Source organism: Palaemon carinicauda, chromosome 2 (genome assembly GCF_036898095.1).
Source record: "Palaemon carinicauda isolate YSFRI2023 chromosome 2, ASM3689809v2, whole genome shotgun sequence".
Taxonomy (NCBI): domain Eukaryota; kingdom Metazoa; phylum Arthropoda; class Malacostraca; order Decapoda; family Palaemonidae; genus Palaemon; species Palaemon carinicauda.
Genome location: NC_090726.1, coordinates 5,572,609 through 5,597,608, shown reverse-complemented (window position 1 = coordinate 5,597,608; position 25,000 = coordinate 5,572,609). Strand labels below are relative to the sequence as shown.

General features: G+C 37.7%; 1 protein-coding gene across 3 annotated transcripts in view; it reads left to right on the top strand.

Annotated features, from left to right (window-relative positions):
* LOC137623143 (rabphilin-3A-like) overlaps nt 1–25,000 on the top strand; it is a 984,642-nt gene that overhangs the window by 916,292 nt on the left and 43,350 nt on the right. Inside the window, exons 8-9 of one of the 3 annotated variants that reach the window (XM_068353844.1) lie at nt 5,825–5,942; nt 10,378–10,499. In XM_068353844.1, coding sequence (XP_068209945.1) covers nt 5,825–5,942; nt 10,378–10,499 — 240 coding nt within the window. Of the gene's footprint in view, nt 1–5,824; nt 5,943–10,374; nt 10,500–25,000 lie in introns of all 3 variants that reach the window. The other 2 variants (XM_068353836.1, XM_068353827.1) reach the window with 2 other exon arrangements.

Here is a 25,000-nt window from a genome sequence, read left to right as displayed (position 1 = left end):
TTAATGTTAATGGGGAATACCTTAACTTACGATTTGCAGATGCCATAGTTGGGTTTAGCGAATCATGGGAGGAATTGCAAAAGATTATAACAGATTTGAATAGAGAAAGCAGAAATGTGAGACTGAAAATGAATACTAATAAAGCTAAGAAAATGTTCAGTTAAAATGCAGACAACAAATAAGGGTTGTATTTGAACCTCTAGGGATTGTTAATGGATATACGTACTTAGCAAAGACACTAACTGTTTCCCCAGGAAATGAGACCGAAATTAAAAGAAGGATAATCATAGGGTGGGGAGTTTTTTTGTAACAAAATGAGATTATGAAAGTTAAAATGCAAATTTCTATAGAAAGAAAAGTATTTAATCAGATGTTCTTGCCTGTATTAACTTATGCATGAGAAACTTGCAGCCTTACCAAAGCCTTAGAATATATGCTTGCTATAACTCAAAGAGCTCTGGAAAAAATAATGAGACAGAAAAAGGGCAGCACGGATACGAAAGCAATCTAGAGTAGAGGATATTCTAACAACATGTAAGGAAAAGAAATGGACGTAGGCAAGACATATATAATGAGAATGACAGATAATAGATGGACATTAAGAATAACTGAAGTGGTCCCTAGAGATTGCAAACGAACCAGAAAGAAGAGAAGAGGATGGATTGACGAGCTAAGAAAGTTTGCAGGTATAAACTGGCATAGAAAGACAAACACACGGGAATGGAAGGACATGTCTGAGGCCTTTGTCCTGCAGTTGACTGCCAACGGCTTATGATGATGATGCATATATATATATATATATATATATATATATATATATATATATATATATATATATATAGCAAGGCAAGAAGAGGAAATAATTGATGAGGGTCAAGCAGGATTTAGGGCGGGTAGAGGAAAAATCGATCATGTATTCACCTTCTCACAAATCATAGAAAAATTCTGGGAGAAGGAAAAAGATCTGTATTGTGTATTTATTGACTTCAGGCAAGCGTTTGACTCCATGTGGAGGGAAGGAATGATTCGGATTTTGAAAGAATGGGGATTAGAACCAAAAATACTGGAAACCATCAGGAGATTGTATGAAAGGACATCGGCTAGAGTAAGAAAAGGAAAGTGTTTAACAGAAGAGTTCATAACCACTGGTGGGGTTATACAGGGTTGCCCACTATCACCACACCTCTTCAACCTATACTTGGAATGGGTTATGAGAATGGCACTTGGAGATTATGAGGGTGGCATAGATATAGGAGGGACAAAAATATCTAACATGAGGTATGCAGATGACATAGTGCTTTTAGCAGAAACTAAGGAGGAACTTCAGAGAGAGTTGAGAATGGTGGAGGAGCAGTGCAGTAGGTATGAATTAGTGATAAATAGAGAGAAAACCAAAAGTATGAAAATTGGACGCCAGAGAGAGGCCTTAGAAATACAGCTATCAGAGGGAGAAGTGGAACAAGTCAATGAGTTTAAATATTTGGGAGTGTTTTTCACAGCAGATGGAAAGATGGAAAGAGCAATTCAAGACCGAATCTCAAGTGGCCAGAAAGCATTTGGAAGGCTAATAAGAATCTGGAAAGATAGAAATATATCCATTAAGTTGAAAATTAGGCTATTAAGAGCAATAGTGATCCCCACAGTGATATACGGTGCTGAATGCTGAATACTGAAGAAGAGAGAAGAGAAAAAGTTATTAGCCTTTGAAATGAAATGTCTGAGAAGAATCTGTGGTGAAAGATGGGAGGACAGAATTACGAACGAGAGAGTGAGAGAAATGGCTGGTGTTGAGAACACAATTCTGATTAGAGTGGAAGATATTCAGAGGAGATGGTTTGGGCATGTACAGAGGATGGAACAGGACAGATGGCCAAAGATAGTGCTTCATGGTCAAGTGGCTGGAAATAGACCGAGAGGACGACCAAGAGATACATGGGTGAAAACCTTCAAGAAAGCAAATAGAGGCGAGACATTTCAGCAGCTGGCACAGATAGCATTGGATAGGAGTATCTGGAGAGAATGGCGATATCAGATGCAGGACCCAACCCGGAGAATTCCGGACGGGATCTAGTGAGTGAGTGATATATATATATATATATATATATATATATATATATATATATATATATTTATTGAATCCCCTTTGGTTAACTATTAGACTCGTAATTCTCTGCATATTTCATAAGCACAGAGAGAGAGAGAGAGAGAGAGAGAGAGAGAGAGAGAGAGAGAGAGAGAGAGAGAGAGAGAGAGAGAGAGAGCCATAACATGTATTTTCAATTTAAATGATATAAGATAATAAATAATTCCGGGGATAATCAATTGGTGATATGAGACATTACAAAAATAATGGCTAGAAGGATTTGGTGACTGAAACAACTTATAAATAAGTCATTTCTTATACACCAAGTTAAAATGAAAATGAATGGTGAATTGAAACTTTTCAGTTACTGACGCTATGGCTTGTGCCTCAAGACTTTGTGGGAAGTTGAGAATTTTACGTGATTGTTTTGAAGAACGAATTGTGCCTTCGTGGACGGAATACAAAATAAGTCAAGGATTTCAGAGGTCCTTCAAGAGTAGCTCAAGGGTCTTTCAAGCTTAGGATTAGCCTTCGTTCGAGGAAGGTAAATTTTAACGTCTATTCAACTTTAGGTATAGGAGCGTGACCTTACTGCAAATGGCCGAGGAGTGTTGTTACTTCGAGGCGGTCTTTCGAAGCACGTCTTGTCCTGACTTTGATAATATCGTGCAACTACTGCAAGGTTTTAGAAGTGATAGAATAGTACGTAAAGATGGCGAGTTTTAGATAGAAAAACTTATTGTATATGTTTCTTGAATCATTAAACCTTCCTTTTGGTAAGCTACACATGTTTACTCATTTTATTAAAGATTTATTTCTGCTGTTTTGAAATTGATACGAATGAATTTTTTTGGGCATTAGTTTTGTTTTTAGGTTTTCATTTAGCTATCCTTACGTCATTAGAACATTAAGGCTGGTGTGGACATTCGTTCATTGACCAACTAACAGAGATAAATCTGAGTTTATTATATACCGATTTATATCTTTTTCATGAGTTAACTGGAAAAGTGGGCTACCAAATTTAAACACCCTTGGTAAATAAGGACTTAGCTTTCAGTTATTATTATTATTATTATTATTATTATTATTATTATTATTATTATTATTATTATTTATAGCCATTTCGTTAGTTTTCAGTCAAAAGAATCTTAATGATCTTGGCATAGATACTGTTCTGAGCTTTTATGTATTTTAGATTAGATTTTCAACTGTACATTTCATAGAATAATTTTATTAGAGTTTTAGATTTATCTATCTTTTTACCAAGGCACTTCCCTCAAAAGGGGACTTTTCATTCCTCCCAGCCTGACGAGGGATCCAGCCGAGTTTGATTGACACTGCTAAGGTGCCACACCCCACCCTCCCCCGTTATCCACCATAAATGAAGCTTCATATGCTAATTCCCCTAATGCTGCTACCTCAGCGGTCACCAAGGCAACCGGAGGAGGCAGGAGGGCCTACTGGAACTGCGTCACAATCGCTCACCATTCATTCATATTTCTAGCACGCTCTTTTTCGTCTCTCACTTTATCTTCCTATCACCTAGAGCTTTCTTCACTCCATCCATCCACCCAAACCTTGGCCTTCCTCTTGTATTTCTCCCATCAACTCCTGCATACATCGCCGCCTTCAGCAGACAGCCATTTTCCATTCTCTCTACATGGACAAACCACATCAACACATTCGCATCAACTCTAACTGCTAAGTTATTTCTTACACCCGTCCATTCTCACCCTCATTTCTTCGTTTCTAACTCTATCTACTCCAGATATACCAGCCATACTCCTCAGACACTTCATCTCGAACACATTCAATTTCTGTCTCTCCGTCACTTTCATTCCCCACAAATCCGATCCATACATCACAGTTGGTGCAATCACTTTTCTTAAACAGATCTCTCTTTATATTCATTCCTAACCCTCTATTCTTTACCACTCCCTTCTCTTCCCCCAACACTATCCATCCTTCATTCACTCTCTGACATACATCTGCTTCCACTCCACCATTTGCAGCAGCAACAACACACCCCAAGTACCTAAATGATTTAATTCTTCAAGTAACTCTCCATTCAACATGACATTCAACCTAGCACCAACTTCCTGTCTCGTGCATCTCATAACCTTACTCTTACCCTCATTAACTCTCACCTTCCTTCTCTCACACGTACTTCCAAACTCTGTTACTAATCGACCCAGTTTCTCCTCTGAGTCCGCAACCATACAGTATCATTAGCAAACAACTGATTTACCTCCTACTTATTATCACTCTCGTCTATCAGTTTCAATCCTTGACCAAGCACTGGAGCATTCACCTCTCTCACAACTCCATCAACAAACAAATTGAACAACCATGGCGACATCACACATCCCTGTCTCTCTCTGGGAACCACTCGCTCACTTAATTTCCTATCCTAACACGTACTTTACTGACTATATAGAAACTCATCACTGCTTGCAAGTCTTCCAACAATTCCATATAACCTCATCATATTAAACATCGCCTCCCTATCAAACAAGAGTTTTAGATATTTCCGTTTAAAGGTTTAATGTTTAAAGGCCGCTCATGAATGCACAGGAAAAGGTCCATTGACAATGCCCTGGCTAGTAGAACAATGCCCTAGAGACTGACCTTATATACATATGGTCAGCAGCAAGGCCTCCTCTCCACCCAAGCTAGGACCAAGGAGAGCTAGGCAGTGGCTACTGACGACTCAGCAGGTATATCTTTAAGCTGCCCCAACCCCCCCCATCCTTACCTAACAAGGATGGTAAGGTTGCAGACACAACAAGAAACTATTGAGCTTGAGCGGAAGTCGAACTACAGTGCGGTTATCACCAAGCAGGGCCGTTTCCAGTAGGCCACCATTTTTATGACGGTTTAAAGACTGAATTAGATTTCCATTAGTAAAGCATATCTTGATAGGTCCTATCTTTTACAGCGCGTTAGATGAATACAAAAGAAAAAGAAAATACAGAACTAGAAAAAAAGGGGAAGAAGCATGATTATTTCCAATTGAAGATAAAACTTATGTATAAAAGCTTTTTTTTATGGAGAGATATTTGGAAATGAAAGATTTCTGGAAACACTGGAAGCTCCCTCCGGAAATTCATTTGGCAAGCGCCGTCTACAGGGCATTGTCAATATAATGGAAATGGTAGATTATAGTTCGAAGCTGGAAGCTGGAAGCAGACGATTTTAATCTCATAACTTGTATATATATATATATATATATATATATATATATATATATATATATATATATATATATATATAATATATATATACATATATATGTGTGTGTATTATATGTATATATATATATATATATATATATATATATATATATATATATTTATATATATGTATATATAAGTGTATGTATGTATGTGTGTGACAGGTTTATGTTATGGTATATTATAGGTATATTATGCATAAAGGGTTCTCCCTTTTTAAGCATGTTATGAAGTTTATGTGCATATATATATATATATATATATATATATATATATATATATATATATACACAAATATAAATATATATGCATATATATGTGTGTATGTATGTAAGTATGTAACCTTCATATCCTGATTATAAATATACCTATAAGTTACTGCAACATTATACTAACAAATTGTTGTGGAACCCTCTATGATGTAAGCTTCCACTGTATATTCCACATGTATTTATGTATGTATAAGAAAATATGTATACATATGTATAATTACTTTGCCCTTCCCCAGCAGGAGGCGACTTGGAGACGGACACGAGCTCCGAAGAAGAGAATCAGCGTCGACTCCGCCTTCAGAAGGCAGCCAGCGAGAGTGTTTCTCACGAGGGAGACAGTCTACCTCCTGCAAAGTAAGTATGTACAGTTGCACACAGGAAGTTCTGGCACACATCGCTATAAGGAAGTGCCCCTTATCATGGCCTTGATGCGCTGGGAGTGTCTGTGTGTAGCCTAGCCCACCAACTCTGTCATTTCTCCCCTACGTTATCTATTTGGTTACTCGCTGCGAAGTAAGGTTGTGTCAGGGTGCATCTGTTCACAGCGAAGTGTACCAAGGACTCTTGAGTCCAACTGTACATGTGATGAGTTGTGAAATTCAAGACTTGGTTTATATATATTTTTTATTTCTTTTAATTTTTAGCCCGATGCTCAACCAACTGTTTTATCCGGATGTTTCAAAATCGGCTTGTGGTTATAATCCCATAAGGCAGCGATGCGTTGTCATTCCTTTTGTTTTTACATTTTATGTAAAAAACAAATTTTAATGATTTTCATCGAACTCAAACATTCATAGAAGAATAAAGAAAATAAATAAAATCAAAATAAAAAAGTGAGCAAATAAATAGAAAAAACGTACTGCTAAATCCATGGTTGATGCATCGAAAGGGAATTGTTAATTACAAGAAATTCATTAATAAATATAACTTCTCAAGTCATTCACAATGCTGACTTTTTAGGCAAAGTATGTTAAATAGTTTAGGAAACACAGAAGAAGGAGGAAAATGGCGTTATTAAGGGGATTAGCAAGATAACAACAACAAATAGGAAAAGAGAACACAGACGTATACATCTAGTTCGTGAGAGATAGTTGCATTTTTTTTTTTTTTTTTTTTTTTTTTTTTTTTTTGTAAAAAGTACTAATATTAATTTCTTTTCAGTTAGTAACTCCGATAGTTATGACCTGTGAATTTAGTCACACAATGATGTTAATAAGAGTAAGGTTATTGTAATTTAAGAATTCATCATCATTACTTAAAATAATTGTGAAGTAGGTTTAAAGGTCACTCATGAATGGCAGAGATAAGGGACAGTGACAATGCCCTAGCTAGCAGGAAAATACCCTAGAGACTCACCATATGTAAGCATGATCCCCGCCCAAGACTTCTCTTTATCCAAGCTAGGACCAGGGAGGGCCACCCGATGGCTGCTGATGACTCAGCAGATAGACCTATAGGCTCCCTGAAACCCCCATCCTTAGCTCACAAGGATGGTGAGGTTGCAGACACTACAAGACACTATCGAGCTTGAGCGTAACTCTAACCCCAGTCCGGCAGATTACCAGGCAAGGACGTTTCCAATAGGCAAAAGAACTTGACATGCATAAGTTTGAATAGTTAGAGAGCATTGAGTAGAGGTTAAACAGCTGTCTAACCATGAAGTTTATCCTTGACCTTTAAATTGTCTGTCATGTAAATATTTAACAGCTTTGATAAGTATGCTTTCATTGTTTAGGCAGTAGCAGAATAGCATCTTGATAGAATGGAACAAAAGCTTTAAAGGTGGTACAGAGAAAAAGGAGTAACGCAGTGGCCCACAGTCAGTGAAGTTCGAAGAACCAAGAGCAAACCCTCCTGCTATATTTAGATTGCAATGAAAGTTTTCATTCGTGTCAATATTGAATGGTTCACTCGGCCCCATCCTCTGGGGGGAGGGCAGAGCCTTAAAGATCATCCTTCTATCGAACCGTGATTGGTTCGTGGTCTGTGGAAGTAGGAAAGACTATGATAATTAACCAGAAACTAAATTTAGAAAAAGATGACGATCGATAACATAGTAACGCAGAAGAGATTTTCATTAAACAATAAAATTAGTTAGATAACCCACAGAGAGAAAGTAGTTTACATTTCAATTAGATCCTACTCTTACGGGAAACTGGGATCTTGTAAAGAAAAATTTAATAAATAATGATAATAAATAATAGTGAAATTATTAATATAAATAATAATAAAATCGAGTTGACAGAAAGAAGATTTGGAAAGACATAGCCTAAAGTGTTCAAGACCTGGAAACGTCCTTGGTGGCTATCTGTTGGACTGGGGTTCGAACGCCATAAGTCTGCATGTTGAATCCCCAGCAGCCATTGTCTGGTCGTCCTCGGTCCTAGTTGATGTAGAGAGCCTTTGGCATTGTTCTACTAGGGCCTAATTTGTCATTGTCCTTTGTCTCTGCCATTCATGAGAGGCCTTTAAACCTTTAGTAATATTGAGAAATAACTTCGAGGGAGCGAGCTGTTGGAATTCCTTTAGAATGATTTCCTGCAAATATTTGTTGGAGGATTTTACCATGGTTGCGATTCTTTCTTGGCCAAATATCCCTGATATTAAATTCGTTAAGATTGGAGAATAATGGAGAATACTTCTTCTTCTTCTTCTTCTTCTTCTTCTTCTTCTTATTATTATTATTATTATTATTATTATTTTAATTATTATTATTACCAGCTGAACTCGGTTGAGTCCTTTGTCAGGCTGGGAGGAACGTAGAGAGTAGAGGTCCCCTTTTTGTTTTGTTTCATTTGTTGATGTCGGCTACCCCCCAAAATTGGGGGAAGTGCCTTGGTATATTATTATTATTATTATTATTATTATTATTATTATTATTATTATTATTATTATTTGTGTACACGACGCGTCAGAAAATGAGGCTAAATATTTAGATAGATATGCACACATACGCACATACGCACGGGTACAACAATCCTTCACTGCCCCTCCCCATCTCCTAACTACTCGCTCTTCCTCCTAACTACTGGCTCTTCCTCCTACATGAGGGATGGGGAGAGACCGAGTAGTTATACGCCTGGCAATGCTGCGTAGCGTGACGTGAAAGAATTATATATATATATATATATATATATATATATATATATATGAGAGAGAGAGAGAGAGAGAGAGAGAGAGAGAGAGAGAGAGAGAGAGAGAGAGAGAGAGAGCTACAAACTTGATTTTTATTATATAGGATAGAGTATTATCATTAAAGAATAAAGTTTCGATTATTTGGTTATTGTTAGTGAAAGATTTATACTCAAGAAAAGAATATGTGATATTCAGTAGTAACCAGAACATTGAAATATATGTTTGATAAACAATATATTATATCTTTCATATATTATGAAAATTTTATTAATATAAGGATTATTTCAAGGTGTTATATTTGACAGAAATGGTTATAATATATGAAAGGAAGAGTGTCACCAAGAATATTTTAATCTTAGAGACGCGTGAACAAAGGGAGAATGGCGAGATTTTTAATTCGGTATTTTCTAAGATATGTTGCCTGATGCAAGATAACATAGGGTATTTATTAACCCAATGTTTAAAAACGTTTTAGATATATTAACCAATCGATATAAACTTAGTAAAAAAAAACTTTAAAACATTTTAAATTTTAATCAAACGGGTACAACTTTTTAAATTTAATAACCATAAGTTTAAAAAATTTTACATTTTGTAAACAAAATTTTCAATCGTTATAGATTCATTAACCAAACGGTTAAGTCTTAAGTTTAGTGACCAAACGTTTTAAGCGTTTTAGATTTATTAACCATACCTTTAAAAAAATTATTTAGTAACCGAATGTTTAAAACGTTTTAAATTTAGTAACCAGTCTTAGATTTATTAACCAAACATTTAAAACGTTTTAAATATTGTAACCAAGTATGCTCAACTGGGTGGAAAAATAAAATATTTGCTTTTAATTAAATATTTATTTTAATAAAATATTTACTTTAAGAATTATTAAACAGACAAATCTTATAGAAATTTATTAAGTCAATGTGGGTTTTTAAGCAACCCCACATATTATAGATATAATTCTCTTTAAAACTGCGAGAAAACTATTTTTAATAAAAGAATTTGAGAAAAAAAAATATACAACTGTAAATTACATTGTTGTATGCTCACGTACTCCATAGAACCATAATAGTTTATGTAATTTTGGTAATTTTATAAACAATACATGGCTGAATGCAACTTGCAAGATTATTATTTTAGTTTTCCCGACGTTTGAGTATTTTTAGAGGAATTAAGAAAACCTTAACGGGAAAATATCCGTTTAAGGTTTACTCAAAGATTTGGAAGTCATTTGATTAATTGATACATTTAATATATCTACAATGTCAATGGAAATATTGTTTATTATTTCTTCTGCTAAATATATCATGTTTTTATTCTATTCTTTTCACTCGATCCCTTCTCTCTTCACCAATTGGCTATCCATCAACGTTTCCTTAGTCCAGATTGTATTTTCTTCTTCTTCTTCTTCTTCTTATTATTATTATTATTATTATTATTATTATTATTATTATTATTATTATTATTATTAGCTGTACATCCCGTTCTACGTTTCCTTACTCCAAATTGTATCTTCTTCTTCTTCTTCTTCTTCTCTTTGTTATTATTATTATTATTATTATTATTATTATTATTATTATTATTGGTGTTGTTAATAGTAGTGGTAGTAGTAGTAGTAGTAGTATTTCACTGATAAAAATCCATCTGTTCGCAGCAGCCCCAACCCACCGCGTTCAAGAAGTGTATCGCCTTCTCCATTCCGATTCGACTCGTCCGATTCCGCGGGCGGAGGAGGTGGCTCCGACGACCGCTCGTCAGATAAATCACCAGTCTCTCCTGGTAAGTAAACCTATATCTAAAGTTTTCAGCTCCATCGTTAGCTTTTCTCTTTTCTTATACTAATCTGGCATGTTTTTTTTTAATATCAGCGAGTTATGGGGATGTTATAATCGAACGTTTAGCTGAAGCCAGGGTCGTAGCTGTTAGAATATCTTTGTGAATTATAGTGCAGTGCATATAGAGTTGTACCTCCAGGAATTCGAAGTATTTGGCAATGCTTTTAAAAACCAACGAGAGAGAGAGAGAGAGAGAGAGAGAGAGAGAGAGAGAGAGAGAGAGAGAGAGAGAGAGAGAGTTGCAAGGATTTTGGATGTCTCAAAGACTTTTTAGTCCATCCAAGGAGACTCCATTTGCTCTTTAGTAGAGCGATTTACTTTAAGCATTTAGAGAGTTCCTATGATCTTGTCTTGAACTCGTTTACCGTGATACTGTTAATACATCCGCTGGAAGTCTATTCCAAGTATTTGCTATTTTGTATGTAAAGAAATTGGCGTGGTGTTGTATCTTTTCAATTTCATTTTGTATCCGTTACCTTTGGACTGATTTGTGCTAAGCGTGAATAGATTTTTGTAATCTGCAATTGTTATTCCTTTAAGATTTTTGAATGTCTCTATCAACTGTCCCCTTAGTCGTCGAGTTTGTATATCAATTAAGTTCAAACGTTCCATCCTCCGTCTATATCCGAATTTCCTTAGTGTTGGAAAGAGGTTGGTGGCCCAAGCTTTTACTGCTTCCATTCTATCTATATTCTCCTGAAGAGAGAGAGAGAGAGAGAGAGAGAGAGAGAGAGAGAGAGAGAGAGAGAGAGAGAGAGAGATTTGCAAGGAGTTACAAGGATTTTGGATGCCTCAAACACTTTAGCCCATCGGGGAGACTCCATTTGCTCTTGGGCAGAGCGATTTGGTTTGAACGTTTATAGAGCCTTCATGGTCTTGTCTAACTTATTCTTGAATTCGTTTACCGTGTTGTTTACTTCATCCGCTGAAAGTCGATTCTATGTATTTGCTATTTTTTAAGTAAAGAAATTGCTACATTGAGTGGTGTTATATCTTTTCAATTCGAGTTTGTATCCGTTACCTCTGGACTGATTTGTGCTAAGCGTGAATATATTGCTACAATATACATTTGTTATTCCTTTAAGAATTATGAATGCCTGTTTTAAATGTCCCCTTATTCGTCGAGTTTGTAGATTAAATAAGTTGAAGCGTTCCATCCTCCGTCTATATCCAAATTGCTGTAGTGTTGGAACATTTTTGGTGGCCCTAGAGAGAGAGAGAGAGAGAGAGAGAGAGAGAGAGAGAGAGAGAGAGAGAGAGAGAGAGAGAGAGAGAGAGAGAGAGAGAGAGAGAGAGAGAGAGAGAGAGCATTAAAAAGAAAAAAGTAGAGAGAGAGAGAGAGAGAGAGAGAGAGAGAGAGAGAGAGAGAGAGAGAGAGAGAGAGAGAGAGAGAGAGAGAGAGAGAACATCAAAAAGATAAAAGGGACATATATATATATATATATATATATATATATATATATATATGTATATATTTATATTTATATATATACAGATATATATACACATATATATATATATATATATATGTATATACATATATCTATATCCATATATATATATATATATATATATATATATATATATATACAGAGAGAGAGAGAGAGAGAGAGAGAGAGAGAGAGAGAGAGAGAGAGAGAGATTAGAAAAGAAAAAGGTGACACAAAGAAAACGAGAGAGAGATTAAAAAGTGATACTCAAAGAAAAAGAGAAAGAGAGAGAGATCATTAAAAAGAAATAGGGGACACCCAAAGATAAAAGAGAAAGGAGAAACCTAGAATAGAATAAAAGATATAAAAATATCCCATTGCATTTCAATTGCCAGTGTCCATGAGCCTCTCAGGTCACACACACACACAAAAAAAAAAGCTTTTGAGTCAAAGATTACATTAAGCTCTGCTTTCTTAAGGCAAAGCTTAATGGAAACAGTTTCGAGCTCATAAAAGAAAGATAAGAATTTTAAGGAGTCTAAAAGTATCGCGTTCCGCCTACGATGGTCCACTCTGTCCCCCTTTCACATCCACATCACACTGAAGGACTGTCAAGGAACGAGTCCTTATCTGGCAAAGACTGCTGAAGGACTGCCAAGGAACGAGTCTTTGTCTGGCAAAGACTGCTGAAGGAATGCCAAGGAACGAGTCCTTATCTGGCAAAGACTGCTGAAGGACTGCCAAGGAACGAGTCCTTGTCTGGCAAAGACTGCTGAAGGTCTGCCAACGAACGAGTCTTTGTCTGGCAAAGACTGCTGAAGGACTGCTAAGGAACGAGTCCTTGTCTAGCAAAGACTGCTGAAGGAATGCCAAGGAACGAGTCCTTATCTGGCAAAGACTGCTGAAGGACTGCCAAGGAACGAGTCCTTGTCTGGCAAAGACTGCTGAAGGACTGCCAACGAACGAGTCTTTGTCTGGCAAAGACTGCTGAAGGACTGCCAAGGAACGAGTCCTTGTCTGATAAAGACTGCTGAAGGACTGCCAAGAAACGAGTCCTTGTCTGGCAAAGACTGCTGAAGGACTGCCAAGGAACGAGTCTTTGTCTGGCAAAGACTGCTGAAGGACTGTCAAGGAACGAGTCCTTGTCTGGCAAAGACTGCTGAAGGACTGCCAAGGAACGAGACCTTGTCTGGTAAAGACTGCTGAAGGACTGCCCAGGAACGAGTCCTTGTCTGGCAAAGACTGCCGAAGGACTGCCAAGGAACGAATCCTTGTCTGGCAAAGAGTGCTGAAGGACTGCCAAGAAACGAGTCCTTTTCTGGTAAAAACTGCTGAAGGACTGCCAAGGAACGAATCCTTGTCTGGCAAAGAGTGCTGAAGGACTGCCAAGAAACGAGTCTTTGTCTGGCAAAGACTGCTGAAGGACTGCCAAGAAACGAGGCCTTGTCTGGCAAAAACTGCTGAACGACTGCCAAGGAACGAGTCCTTGTCTGACAAAGACTGCTGAAGGACTGTCAAGGAACGAGTCTTTGTCTGGCAAAGACTGCTGAAGGACTGCCAAGGAACGAGTCCTTGTCTGGCAAAGACTGCTGAAGGACTGCCAAGGAACGAATCCTTGTCTGGCAAAGACTGCTGAAGGACTGTCAAGGAACGAGTCTTTGTCTGGCAAAGACTGCTGAAGGACTGCCAAGAAACGAGTCCTTGTCTGGCAAAGACTGCTGAAGGACTGCCAAGAAACGAGGCCTTGTCTGGCAAAAACTGCTGAAGGACTGCCAAGGAACGAATCCTTGTCTGACAAAGACTGCTGAAGGACTGTCAAGGAACGAGTCTTTGTCTGGCAAAGACTGCTGAAGGACTGCCAAGAAACGAGTCCTCGTCTGGCAAAGACTGCTGAAGGACTGCCAAGAAACGAGGCCTTGTCTGGCAAAAACTGCTGAAGGACTGCCAAGGAACGAGTCCTTGTCTGGCAAAGACTGCTGAAGGACTGCCAAGGAACGAGTCCTTGTCTGACAAAGACTGCTGAAGGATTGCCAAGGAACGAATCCTTGTCTGGTAAAGACTGCTGAAGGACTGCCAAGAAACGAGTCCTTGTCTGGCAAAAACTTCTGAAGGACTGCCAAGGAACGAGTCTTTGTCTGACAAAGACTGCTGAAGGACTGCCAAGGAACGAGTCCTTGTCTGACAAAGACTGCTGAAGGACTGCCAAGGAACGAATCCTTGTCTGACAAAGACTGCTGAAGGACTGCCAAGAAACGAGGCCTTGTCTGGCAAAAACTGCTGAAGGACTGCCAAGGAACGAGTCCTTGTCTGGTAAAGACTGCTGAAGGACTGCCAAGGAACGAGTCCTGGTCTGACAAAGACTGCTGAAGGACTGCCAAGGAACGAGTCCTTGTCTGGCAAAGACTGCTGAAGGACTGCCAAGGAACGAATCCTTGTCTGGCAAAGACTGCTGAAGGACTGCCAAGGAACGAGTCCTTGTCTGACAAAGACTGCTGAAGGACTGCCAAGGAACGAATCCTTGTCTGGCAAAGACTGCTGAATGACTGCCATGAAACGAGTCCTTGTCTGGCAAAAACTGCTGAAGGACTGCCAAGGAACGAGTCTTTGTCTGACAAAGACTGCTGAAGGACTGCCAAGGAACGAGTCCTTGTCTGACAAAGACTGCTGAAGGACTGCCAAGGAACGAGTCCTTGTCTGGCAAAGACTGCTGAAGGACTGCCAAGAAACGAGTCCTTGTCTGGCAAAGACTGCTGAAGGACTGCCAAGAAACGAGTCCTTGTCTGGCAAAGACTGCTGAAGGACTGCCAAGGAACGAGTCCTTGTCTGGTAAAGACTGCTGAAGGACTGCCCAGGAACGAGTCCTTGTCTGGCAAAGACTGCCGAAGGACTGCCAAGGAACGAATTCTTGTCTGGCAAAGAGTGCTGAAGGACTGCCAAGAAACGAGTCCTTGTCTGGCAAAAACTGCTGAAGGACTGCCAAGGAACGAGTCCTTGTCTGGTAAAGACTGCTGAAGGACTGCCAAGGAAAGAGTCCTTGTCTGGCAAAAACTGCTGAAGGACTGCCAAAGAACGAGTCTTTGTCTGACAAAGACTGCTGAAGGACTGCCAAGGAACGAGTCCTTGTCTGACAAAGACTGCTGAAGGACTGCCAAGGAACGAATCCTTGTCTGGCAAAAACTGCTGAAGGACTGCCAAGAAACGAGTCCTTGTCTGGCAAAAACTGCTGAAGGACTGCCAAGGAACGAGTCTTTGTCTGACAAAGACTGCTGAAGGACTGCCAAGGAACGAATCCTTGTCTGGCAAAGACTGCTGAAGGACTGCCAAGGAACGAGTCCTTGTCTGACAAAAACTTCTGAAGGACTGCCAAGGAACGAGTCTTTGTCTGACAAAGACTGCTGAAGGACTGCCAAGGAACGAGTCCTTGTCTGACAAAGACTGCTGAGGGACTGCCAAGGAACGAGTCCTTGTCTGACAAAAACTGATGAAGGACTGCCAAGGAACGAGTCTTTGTCTGACAAAGACTGCTGAGGGACTGCCAAGGAACGAGTCCTTGTCTGACAAAGACTGCTGAAGGACTGCCAATGAACGAATCCTTGTCTGGCAAAGACTGCTGAAGGACTGCCAAGAAACGAGTCCTTGTCTGGCCAAAGCTGCTGAAGGACTGCCAAGGAACGAGTCTTTGTCTGACAAAGACTGCTGAAGGACTGCCAAGGAACGAGTCCTTGTCTGACAAAGACTGCTGAAGGACTGCCAAGAAACGAGTCCTTGTCTGACAAAAGCTACTGAAGGACTGCCAAGGAACGAGTCTTTGTCTGACAAAGACTGCTGAAGGACTGCCAAGGAACGAGTCCTTGTCTGACAAAGACTGCTGAAGGACTGCCAAGGAACGAGTCCTTGTCTGACAAAGACTGCTGAAGAACTGCCAAGAAACGAGTCCTTGTCTGGCAAAAACTGCTGAAGGACTGCCAAGGAACGAGTCTTTGTCTGGCAAAGACTGCTGAAGGAATGCCAAGGAACGAGTCCTTATCTGGCAAAGACTGCTGAAGGACTGCCAAGGAACGAGTCCTTGTCTGGCAAAGACTGCTGAAGGACTGCCAACGAACGAGTCTTTGTCTGGCCAAGACTGCTGAAGGACTGCCAAGGAACAAGTCCTTGTCTGGCAAAGACTGTTGAAGGACTGCCAAGGAACGAGTCCTTGCCTGGCAAAGACGCCATTTGCCTGGCAGTCTTTGGCAGAGAGTAAGAAAAACACAGATCAAAAACAGAAATTCATATTATTATTGAAAAGCATACCACTGAGAACTGAAATGCAAAGCCCTTTAATTACGTCTTTAGAGAAGATGTTGTAAATGATGTCAGACTTTACACAAGACTATTGTACGCAGCCCGTCAAAAATGACGGTTACATATTTAGATAGATATGCTTACTCCACTCATTCACTAGGGCATGACTACTTCCGCTTCCTGAGGAACGGGGAGAGCTCAGCGTAACTGGGGGAAATTATATATATATATATATATATATATATATATATATATGTGTGTGTGTGTGTGTGTGTGTGTGTGTGTGTGTGTGTGTGTGTGTGTATAGCCAGACACTTGCTCTTTATTATATAGAAGAAATATCCCTGAAGTGAAAATTATAATTGTTTAGAAGATACAGCAAGTGTAGCCGTTCCCAGGCTACTGCAGGACAAAGGTCTCAGACATGTCAGTTCATCTCTAGGGTTTGACCAATTATATCACCACGCTGGCCAATACGGATTGGTGATGGTGAGAGATTTTTGTCTGATTGCTCACAGCAAACAAACCTAGTATGGGTGTCCCTGACTAGTACGGCTGATCATATCGATACGCAAACCCTTTCACCACGTTAAGGTATCCCAACTCAGAAAGGAGCTCAGAGGATATTCCATGCAATATTGGAGGTCTTTGTAGTTTCGTAGGATTTTTAAGATCTCGGGATGTTGTGGCCTATTGGAAACTTCCCTGCCTGACGTTCTGCTGGACGGGAGCTCGAGTCCCGCATAAACTCGATCGTTTCGTGTAGTGTCTGTAATCTCACCATCCCTGTGAGCTGAGGGAGAAGATGAGTTTGACGGAGCCTATAGATATACCTATTGAGTCATCAGCAGCCATTGCCTGGCCCTCCCTGATCCTAGGTTGGGTAGAGAAGGGGCTTTGGCTCTGATATGCATATATGGTCACTCCTGGGCATTGTCACTGTCCTTTCCGTCTGCCATTCATGAGTGACCTTTAAACCTTTCCAAACTTCTATTAAATCTCCAATTCTTCAACGGACAGTTATTCGAATCCTTGGCTTTATTGTACCGCCTTTTAATCCTCTGGCTTTATACCAAAGAAATTAAATTGTGGCTTTTCATAAAAAAAACTCAAATAAATTTGTTTTCCTAAAGAAAATATTTCTTAATTCGTAGTTATATTAGGATATCAGATTTCTTAGATATATTATAAAACTTCTTAATCTGGTGTCTTTGCAAAGAGTCATTTTAAATCAGTAGTTTTATAAAGAGATGCCCAGTTTCATTTTCTTTATTTAAGGATTTTTTTTAATTCTGACTAAATCAATCTTTATTTGATTCAAAAGATTTAGCATAAATCTATTCCATTTTGTGGCGTTTTGAAGAGTCAGTTTAGATGACTGTCATTTGTAAAGAAAAAACCGAATTCATTGATGTTTCGAAAAAGATCTGACTAAATTTGTCACTTTATTGCAAGACTTTTTAAGTCGTGTGGCTTTACCAGATTCACTTAAATCAACGAATTTTCTATAAATAAAAAATCCAGAATCCCTCGTTTGTTCGGCAGACGTGTCGGAAATCCCACTAAAAATATGGGGCTGCACTCGAAAACATTCTTCTTTTTCGTGGTCTGAACGAAACCTTTTTGCTCATACGCATCTGGTGTTGCAAATGGATGCTGATTTCATTATGCTGATTTTCTTTATGGCCTGGTGCAAGATAGATAAATAGAGGACTAGAAATAGACAGATGAAGAGGAGGGACAGACCGTCAGACTGGCAAACAAGAGAGAGAGGGGGACGTGGGAGTAGAGGCTGATAGACTCGCTTAAGAATGGTCTGACTGACAGATGGTATAAACACCCAAACTGATGGATGGGGAGATGGTTAGGTAGCGCCATCTTTCCCTTATTCCTATGCTAACGTTGTTATCCAATTTGTTATGATGTATTGTCTTAACGCCTTGAAATGCTCCCACTTTGTGAATTATTAATGGTATTTAGGGCTGTGGGGCCTATTGGAAACGTCCCTGCGATCTCACAGACTAGGGTTCGAATTCTGCTTGAATTCGATAGATTTTGTTGTGTCTTGTACCAACCGTGTGTCACACGATCGTACATAAATTATTTTGTATATATTATGCTTGTATCTGCGCTCTTCCCTCGCACTAAAAAGAACCTGAATAATCATGTCTCAGGTTTTCCTCTGTAACATTGTCTGTCTTGTGAACATGAAAATGCCTGTTGCCTTGAGGTTTTGTATATAAAGGAGAGTGTTCTATAAATAAAGTTACTCAGTTGATTGCTTCCTGCCTTTGAGTCGTAACCTTTCTCTCGGCCCGTCACAGTCTGCAACTTGTGAGCTAATGATGGGGGTGGGTTTGACGAAGCCTATATGTCTACCTGTTTAGTCTTCAGCAGCCATTGGCTGGCCCTACTTAGTCCTAGCTTTAGTAGAGAAAGGACTTGGGTGCTGATATGCATATATGGTTACTCTTGGGCATTGTCAGCATCCCTTCCCTCTGACATTCATGACGACCTTTAAACCTTTCTGGGTTATTAAAAAGCTCCCGCGATCCGAGCTTCTATTGAATCTCCAATGCTTCAACGGACAGTTATTCGAATCCATAGCTTTACTGTACCGCCTTTTAATCCTCTGGTTTTATACATAAAAAAAAAATTAAATCTGTGGGTTTTCATAAAAAACTCAAACAAATTTTTTTTTCTTAAAGAAGATATTTCTAGAATCATGGCTGAATTAAGATATCATATTTCTTATATTATAAAACTTCTTAATCTTGTGTCTTTGCAAAGAGTCATTTTAAATCAGTGTTTTTATAAACACCCAAAGTTTTCTTTCTTTATTTAAGGATTTTTTTAATTCCGACCGAATCAACCTTTATTTGATTCAAAGGATTTAGCATAAATCTTTTCTATCTTGTGGCGTTTTGAAGAGTCAGTTTAGATCAATGAAACTTCAAAAGAATAAAACCGAATTCATTAATGTTTCAAAAAAGATGTGACTAAATTTTTAACTTTTTTTCTAAGGCTTTTTAAGTCCTCTGGGTTTACCAGATTCTCTTAAATCAACTAATTTTCTAAAAAAAAAAATTATTCAGAATCCCTCGTTTGTTCGGCAGACGTGTCGGAAATCCCTCTAAAAATATGGGGCTACACTCCAAAGCCTTCTTCTTTTTCGTGGTCTGAACGAAACTTCTTTACTCATACGCATCTGGTGTCTTTAGGGTTGTGGGGCCTATTGGAAACGTCCCAGCCCGGGGATCTGTCGGACTGGGTTTTGAATACCCTCAGGTTTGATAGTACGTATGTGTAGTGTCTGTAACCTCACCATCCTTGTGAGCTAAGGTTTTGGGGTTGGGGGAAACTATAGACCTACCTACTGAGTCATCAGCACCATTGCCTGGCCGTCCCTGGTTCTAGCTTTGGGGGAGAAGGGGCTTAGGTGCTGATCTTATGCGTATATATTCAGTCTCTAGGGCATTGTCCAGCTAGCTAAGGATTGTCACTGTCCCTCGTATCTGCCATTCATGAGTGGCCTTTAAACCTTTATTGTATTTTATCAAGGGTCTCTTGTAGAAATTGTATTTGAACTAAGTAACCTTGACATTTACTGTAGAAAACGAAGATTGTGTGCATCGCAAGGTTGAGTTTAAGATTATTCAACTCTGTTGATCCGTCTCTGTAGGTGTATGGAATGAGCTCATGTTTTGGAAAGTTTTCTATAAAGGATTCACCTTCGTCATGCTTATCCCATAAAGCCGTGTTATTATGAATTAGGAATTCTAGCAGTGGTATATCTACACCCTCTTCCCCCTATCCGACGGACGTAGAGAGCTAAGCGTAACAATATATATACAGTATATATATATATATATATATATATATATAAATTTATATATATATTATATATATATATGTGTGTATATATATATATATATATATATATATATATATATATATATATATATATCGCCAAAAAATTGCTCTTCATTATATAGGGGAGATACCCGTGATAGAAGCATTTTTCCTTTTGTTCCATTGAAGTAAACTTTATTAATAATTTTTAAATGTATGGGTACCTCAGAGAGAACTTTTTTTTGTGTGTGTGTGTGTGTGTGTGTGTGCGCGGGTTGAGTTCGATCATCGTTGGAATAATCTTACCAAGTTCTATAGTCCATATTTTCATCATCTTGAACAATATCTTGAAATCTTTAGATATTTGAGATCACATTACTAGAAATGTGGCAGTCAGTGTTTCGTCTTGATTACGATAGTAATTGGAATTGGAGTTATGTCTCGAGGAATGGTTTTTTTTTGTTTTTAAAAAAGAAAAATTACTATACAACGCCAATATCAAATGTAGCAGTTTATAGTTCACGGCAGGACAAAAGCCTCAGAGATGTCTTTATTGATGACTGGTGTTTGGCCATTTTTCATCGCCATGCTGGTCAGTGAGGATTAGATATGGTGGGAGACTTTTGTCTGATCGCTCACATCAAACCAACCTAGTATGGGTGTCCATGACTAGTACAGCTTTGCTGATCATGGAAATACGCAAACCCTTTCACCACTTTAAGGTATCCCCACTATAAAATTAGATAAATAATTGAGAAAGCTTCAAAAAGTGTTTATAAAATTAAGATTTACTATCTGCGGTCCAAGACTACACACAATTGTGTCATTTGATAAAGTCTGCAGCGAGGTCGTTTACTGTTGAACTTATGTGACCGGTCATATTATAAATGAATTTTTAACTTCTTTACGATGGGACATTTGTGTGGTGGACCTTATTGTTCCAACTATATTGCTCTTTCATATAATTTTCATTAAATTTGCTTAAATTAACATTAAATTAAAGAGTGCTAACCAAGGAGGAGAGAATGTTTCCTTATTTTCTCAGGAGAAATTTTATATATATGTAGTTTATGTTAGAGGCGGAAGACACTTCGATGATTAAAAATTTCCATTACTGAATATTATAGATCACATTTCCTCTTGAGAATTAAAGAATTCTCATTATTCAAGGTATGTCTAATCATATCCATTTAATTGTTATAAATGTCAGCTTCTCATCGTAAATCTGCGCAATATTAGGCGATGGTTAAAACATTTCCAGTCTCTTCGCTGTGCTCGAAGTTTATCGCTGGATGCCTCCTGTTAAGAGCTGTCGAAGTTCTAGGCACGTCTATCTCCCTAAAAATGGATCTATGTGGGAGGAATAGGAAATTTACTGCAACGCCGAAGCCCAGGTAACATTAGCAATATGTTAGATTCTTCTATTCCTTGGTCAAGAAGAATTATCGTCATTATATTTCCTAGCGAGAAGACAAGAATTTTCTTGTATAGAATATTTTGACCTCTGGGGAGGTTAGTAAAAATAATGAAAGAACCATTGTCTAAAACTAGCACACCCTTTTATTTTCTGTAGATTTTTTTCAATATATTTTTGCTTAATTATCTAATTTGCTTGTGACATGTTAATGAAATAACAGTATCTTAAAGGGCGTATATATACGTGCTTATGGGTTACCGATTTATCTGAAGTGTCCTACTTAAGGTATTCGCCATATTGCCGAGTTGTTTTTCTCTGGGCTACTCCATTTTAGATGGAAACGGCTAAGCTGTAAATGTAGCAATAAGGATTATGAATTTGTGTGTATATATATATATATATATATATATATATATATATATATATATATATACATATATATAGATAGATAGATAGATAGATAGATAGATATAGATATAGATATAGATATATATATATATATAGAGATATAGATATATATATATAGATAGATATATATATATATATATATATATATATATATATATAAATATAAATATGAATAAAATATAAGAATGGGTCCCTAGAAATTGCAAACGAAGTAGGGGAAGGAAGAGAAGACGATGGAATGACGAAGTAAGAAAATTTGCAGGTATTGACTAGCATAGAAAGGTTATAAACAAACGGGAATGGGAAGACACGTCTTCGGCCTTTGTCCTAATAGACTAGCAACAACTGATGATTGTATATATATATATATATATATATATATATATATATATACATATATATATACATATATATATATATATATATATATATATATATACATATGCGTGTGTATGTGTGCAGGTATGCAGCCTTACATATTTTTACTTTTTTTGTATTCCCTATATAAACCTGAGCTTATTATCTTAAGAAACATTTCCATAGAACTTGTGTTTGCTTGGAAAACATTTATACGTCTACCTAAAGTTAACCATCGCCATTTAATATTATATAATGAACATGCGAAAATAGACGTAAAACTCCCACCATCACAAATCCGCAATGACCAGCATGGTGATGAAAACTGTAGAAACCCCATACATTTAATTGACATGCCTGAGGCTTTTGTCCTGCATTGAACTAGAAATGACTGCATTTGTTGTTATTGTAATTAATAGTTATTGGAAAAATATTAAACATATCTTTTACAAATCATAATATCTATTTTCACCAATCGATTAAAGTTTTCCTTTATCATTGTGAAGCCTCAGTCATATAGGTCATCGAATTATGATATTTGATTACGTAAGTTAATTAATAATTGGCTGTGCTTTATGTGGGCCAGTAACATCAATTTTCATATTCCTTCTCTAAAATCCTATCACAACTTATTTTTTATTCTTTTTGTGGGAAAAAACTAAAAGAGGTATGGATTATTCATTGGATTAAGATAATCTCCCACCAATTTTTATAAGTAACAAGATTTTAAGGATGATATTTTCTCTATTTATGAAAAATATAGTTTTGTTTAAATTGTCTTTTTATCGCCGATAATTGTACAGTCAAGAAACATTTAATCACCTAAATCTTATCAATTTAAAAGTTTTAAAGGCGGCTCATGAATGGCAAAGGCAAGGGACTATGACAATGCCATAGAGACTGACCATATACTGTATACATGTGATCAGTGCCCAAGCCTCCTTTTCATCGAAAGCTATGGCCAGGGAGAGTCAGACAATGGTTGCAGGTGGTCCTATACGCTCCCCAAACCCCCCTAACCTCAGCTCGTATAGATGGTGAGATTGCAGACTCTACAAGGAACTATCAGGCCTGAGTGCGATTCGAACCCCCGTCAACAGAACACCGGGCAGGGACGTTTCAAATAAACCACTACAACCCTAGTTTTATTGGTTCTTCTAAGATATATTTATAAAAAGATAAATTCATACCGCTAAACGATTCCTCATTTATCAAAGATACCAATGTATACTGTTCAAATTAACTGATATATTGAAATTCAATGTTTTCATCTAAAAATTGAAGGTGATAAAAATAAACTTTAAAAATAGGGGAAAAATCCAGCCGCTCTTGCATGAAATTCGTGGAAAATATGCGCCAATAGAATCAAAAAGAAAAAGAATAAACATTAAATGATCTTTAATATCCGCAGCCCGTGGCCTCTCGTATTTTTGGAGCTTTATAAACCCAATAAAAAGGTCGTTTTACGCTGTTATCTCTTACGTGGTGATGTAATTCCGTTAATGAATTCTATACTGCTTTATGTGGTAACAAGAGAGATGTGTGTGGGTTATATTTACCTTTCTCTTTATGACTTCTCTTGACGAATGTAATTCCTGGTGAAAAAAATAGTAATGGGAAGACCAGGTGTTGACATTCAATTTTTTTTTTTTTTTTTTTTTTTTTTTAACGGGGAACTCAATTGAGGATAGTTGTGGTAGCATATTGGAAACCTCCCTGCCTGGCAATGTGCTAGACTAGGGTTCGAGGTATGCTCAAGCTCCATAGTTTTATGTACTATCTTCAACTTCACCATCCTTGTTAGCTAAGGATGGGGTTTGGATTGAGGGAGCCTTTTTTTGTCGACCTGCTGAATCATTAGCCATCATTGCCTGGCCCACCTTGGTCCAAGCTTGGTGAAGAGGGGTTTGGGCGCTGATAATTTGTGTATATAACCAGACTCGATGGTATTGTTACTGTCCCTTGCCTCTGCCATTCATGAGTAACCAATAACCTTTAAACGCGATTAATCTTTTAAAAAAATAAACCATTCGCTTCTCGAGATGTTTAGTCTTGAATCAGCCCATCAAATCTACCTAAAACGTAACTTCCTCTTCCTCTATCTCGAACATACAAGCTATTCCGGCTTCCATTGCAATATCTTTTGTATAGAGACGGATGGTGTTCCTCTAGCATTCTATTGTGTTGAAAGTAAGTGAAGGGAATTTTTAGCACGCCACTTAATCCCCTGGGAACCCTTCGGAACATTCTCTTGTGTTCTCTTCTAACGAACAGGACTTTTTTCCCATTCATGAAACTGACCAAGCGGAGAACCTGATGTGTTGTTACCTTTGCGTTGGGATCAGTCATTTTTTTTTTCTTATTTCTCAGTTCTGTGATTGGCAAAGATTTTCTGGTTTTGGTGGAGGTCAGATTCGTCGCTCCTTTTCGTGAGAGATTAGGACAATAGATGTAAGAGCAAATATGGTAGTTTATATATATATATATATATATATATATATATATATATATATATATATATATATATATATATATATATATATATATATATATATATATATATATTCTTTTTGGGCATGATCATTTATGTTGAGATAACTATTTAAGTTTGAAAGAAAGAAAAGTGCTATAACTATGCTATTTTATTTTATTTTTGGGGCCAACAGTTATTATCATATGGTCATCATCATAGCTACA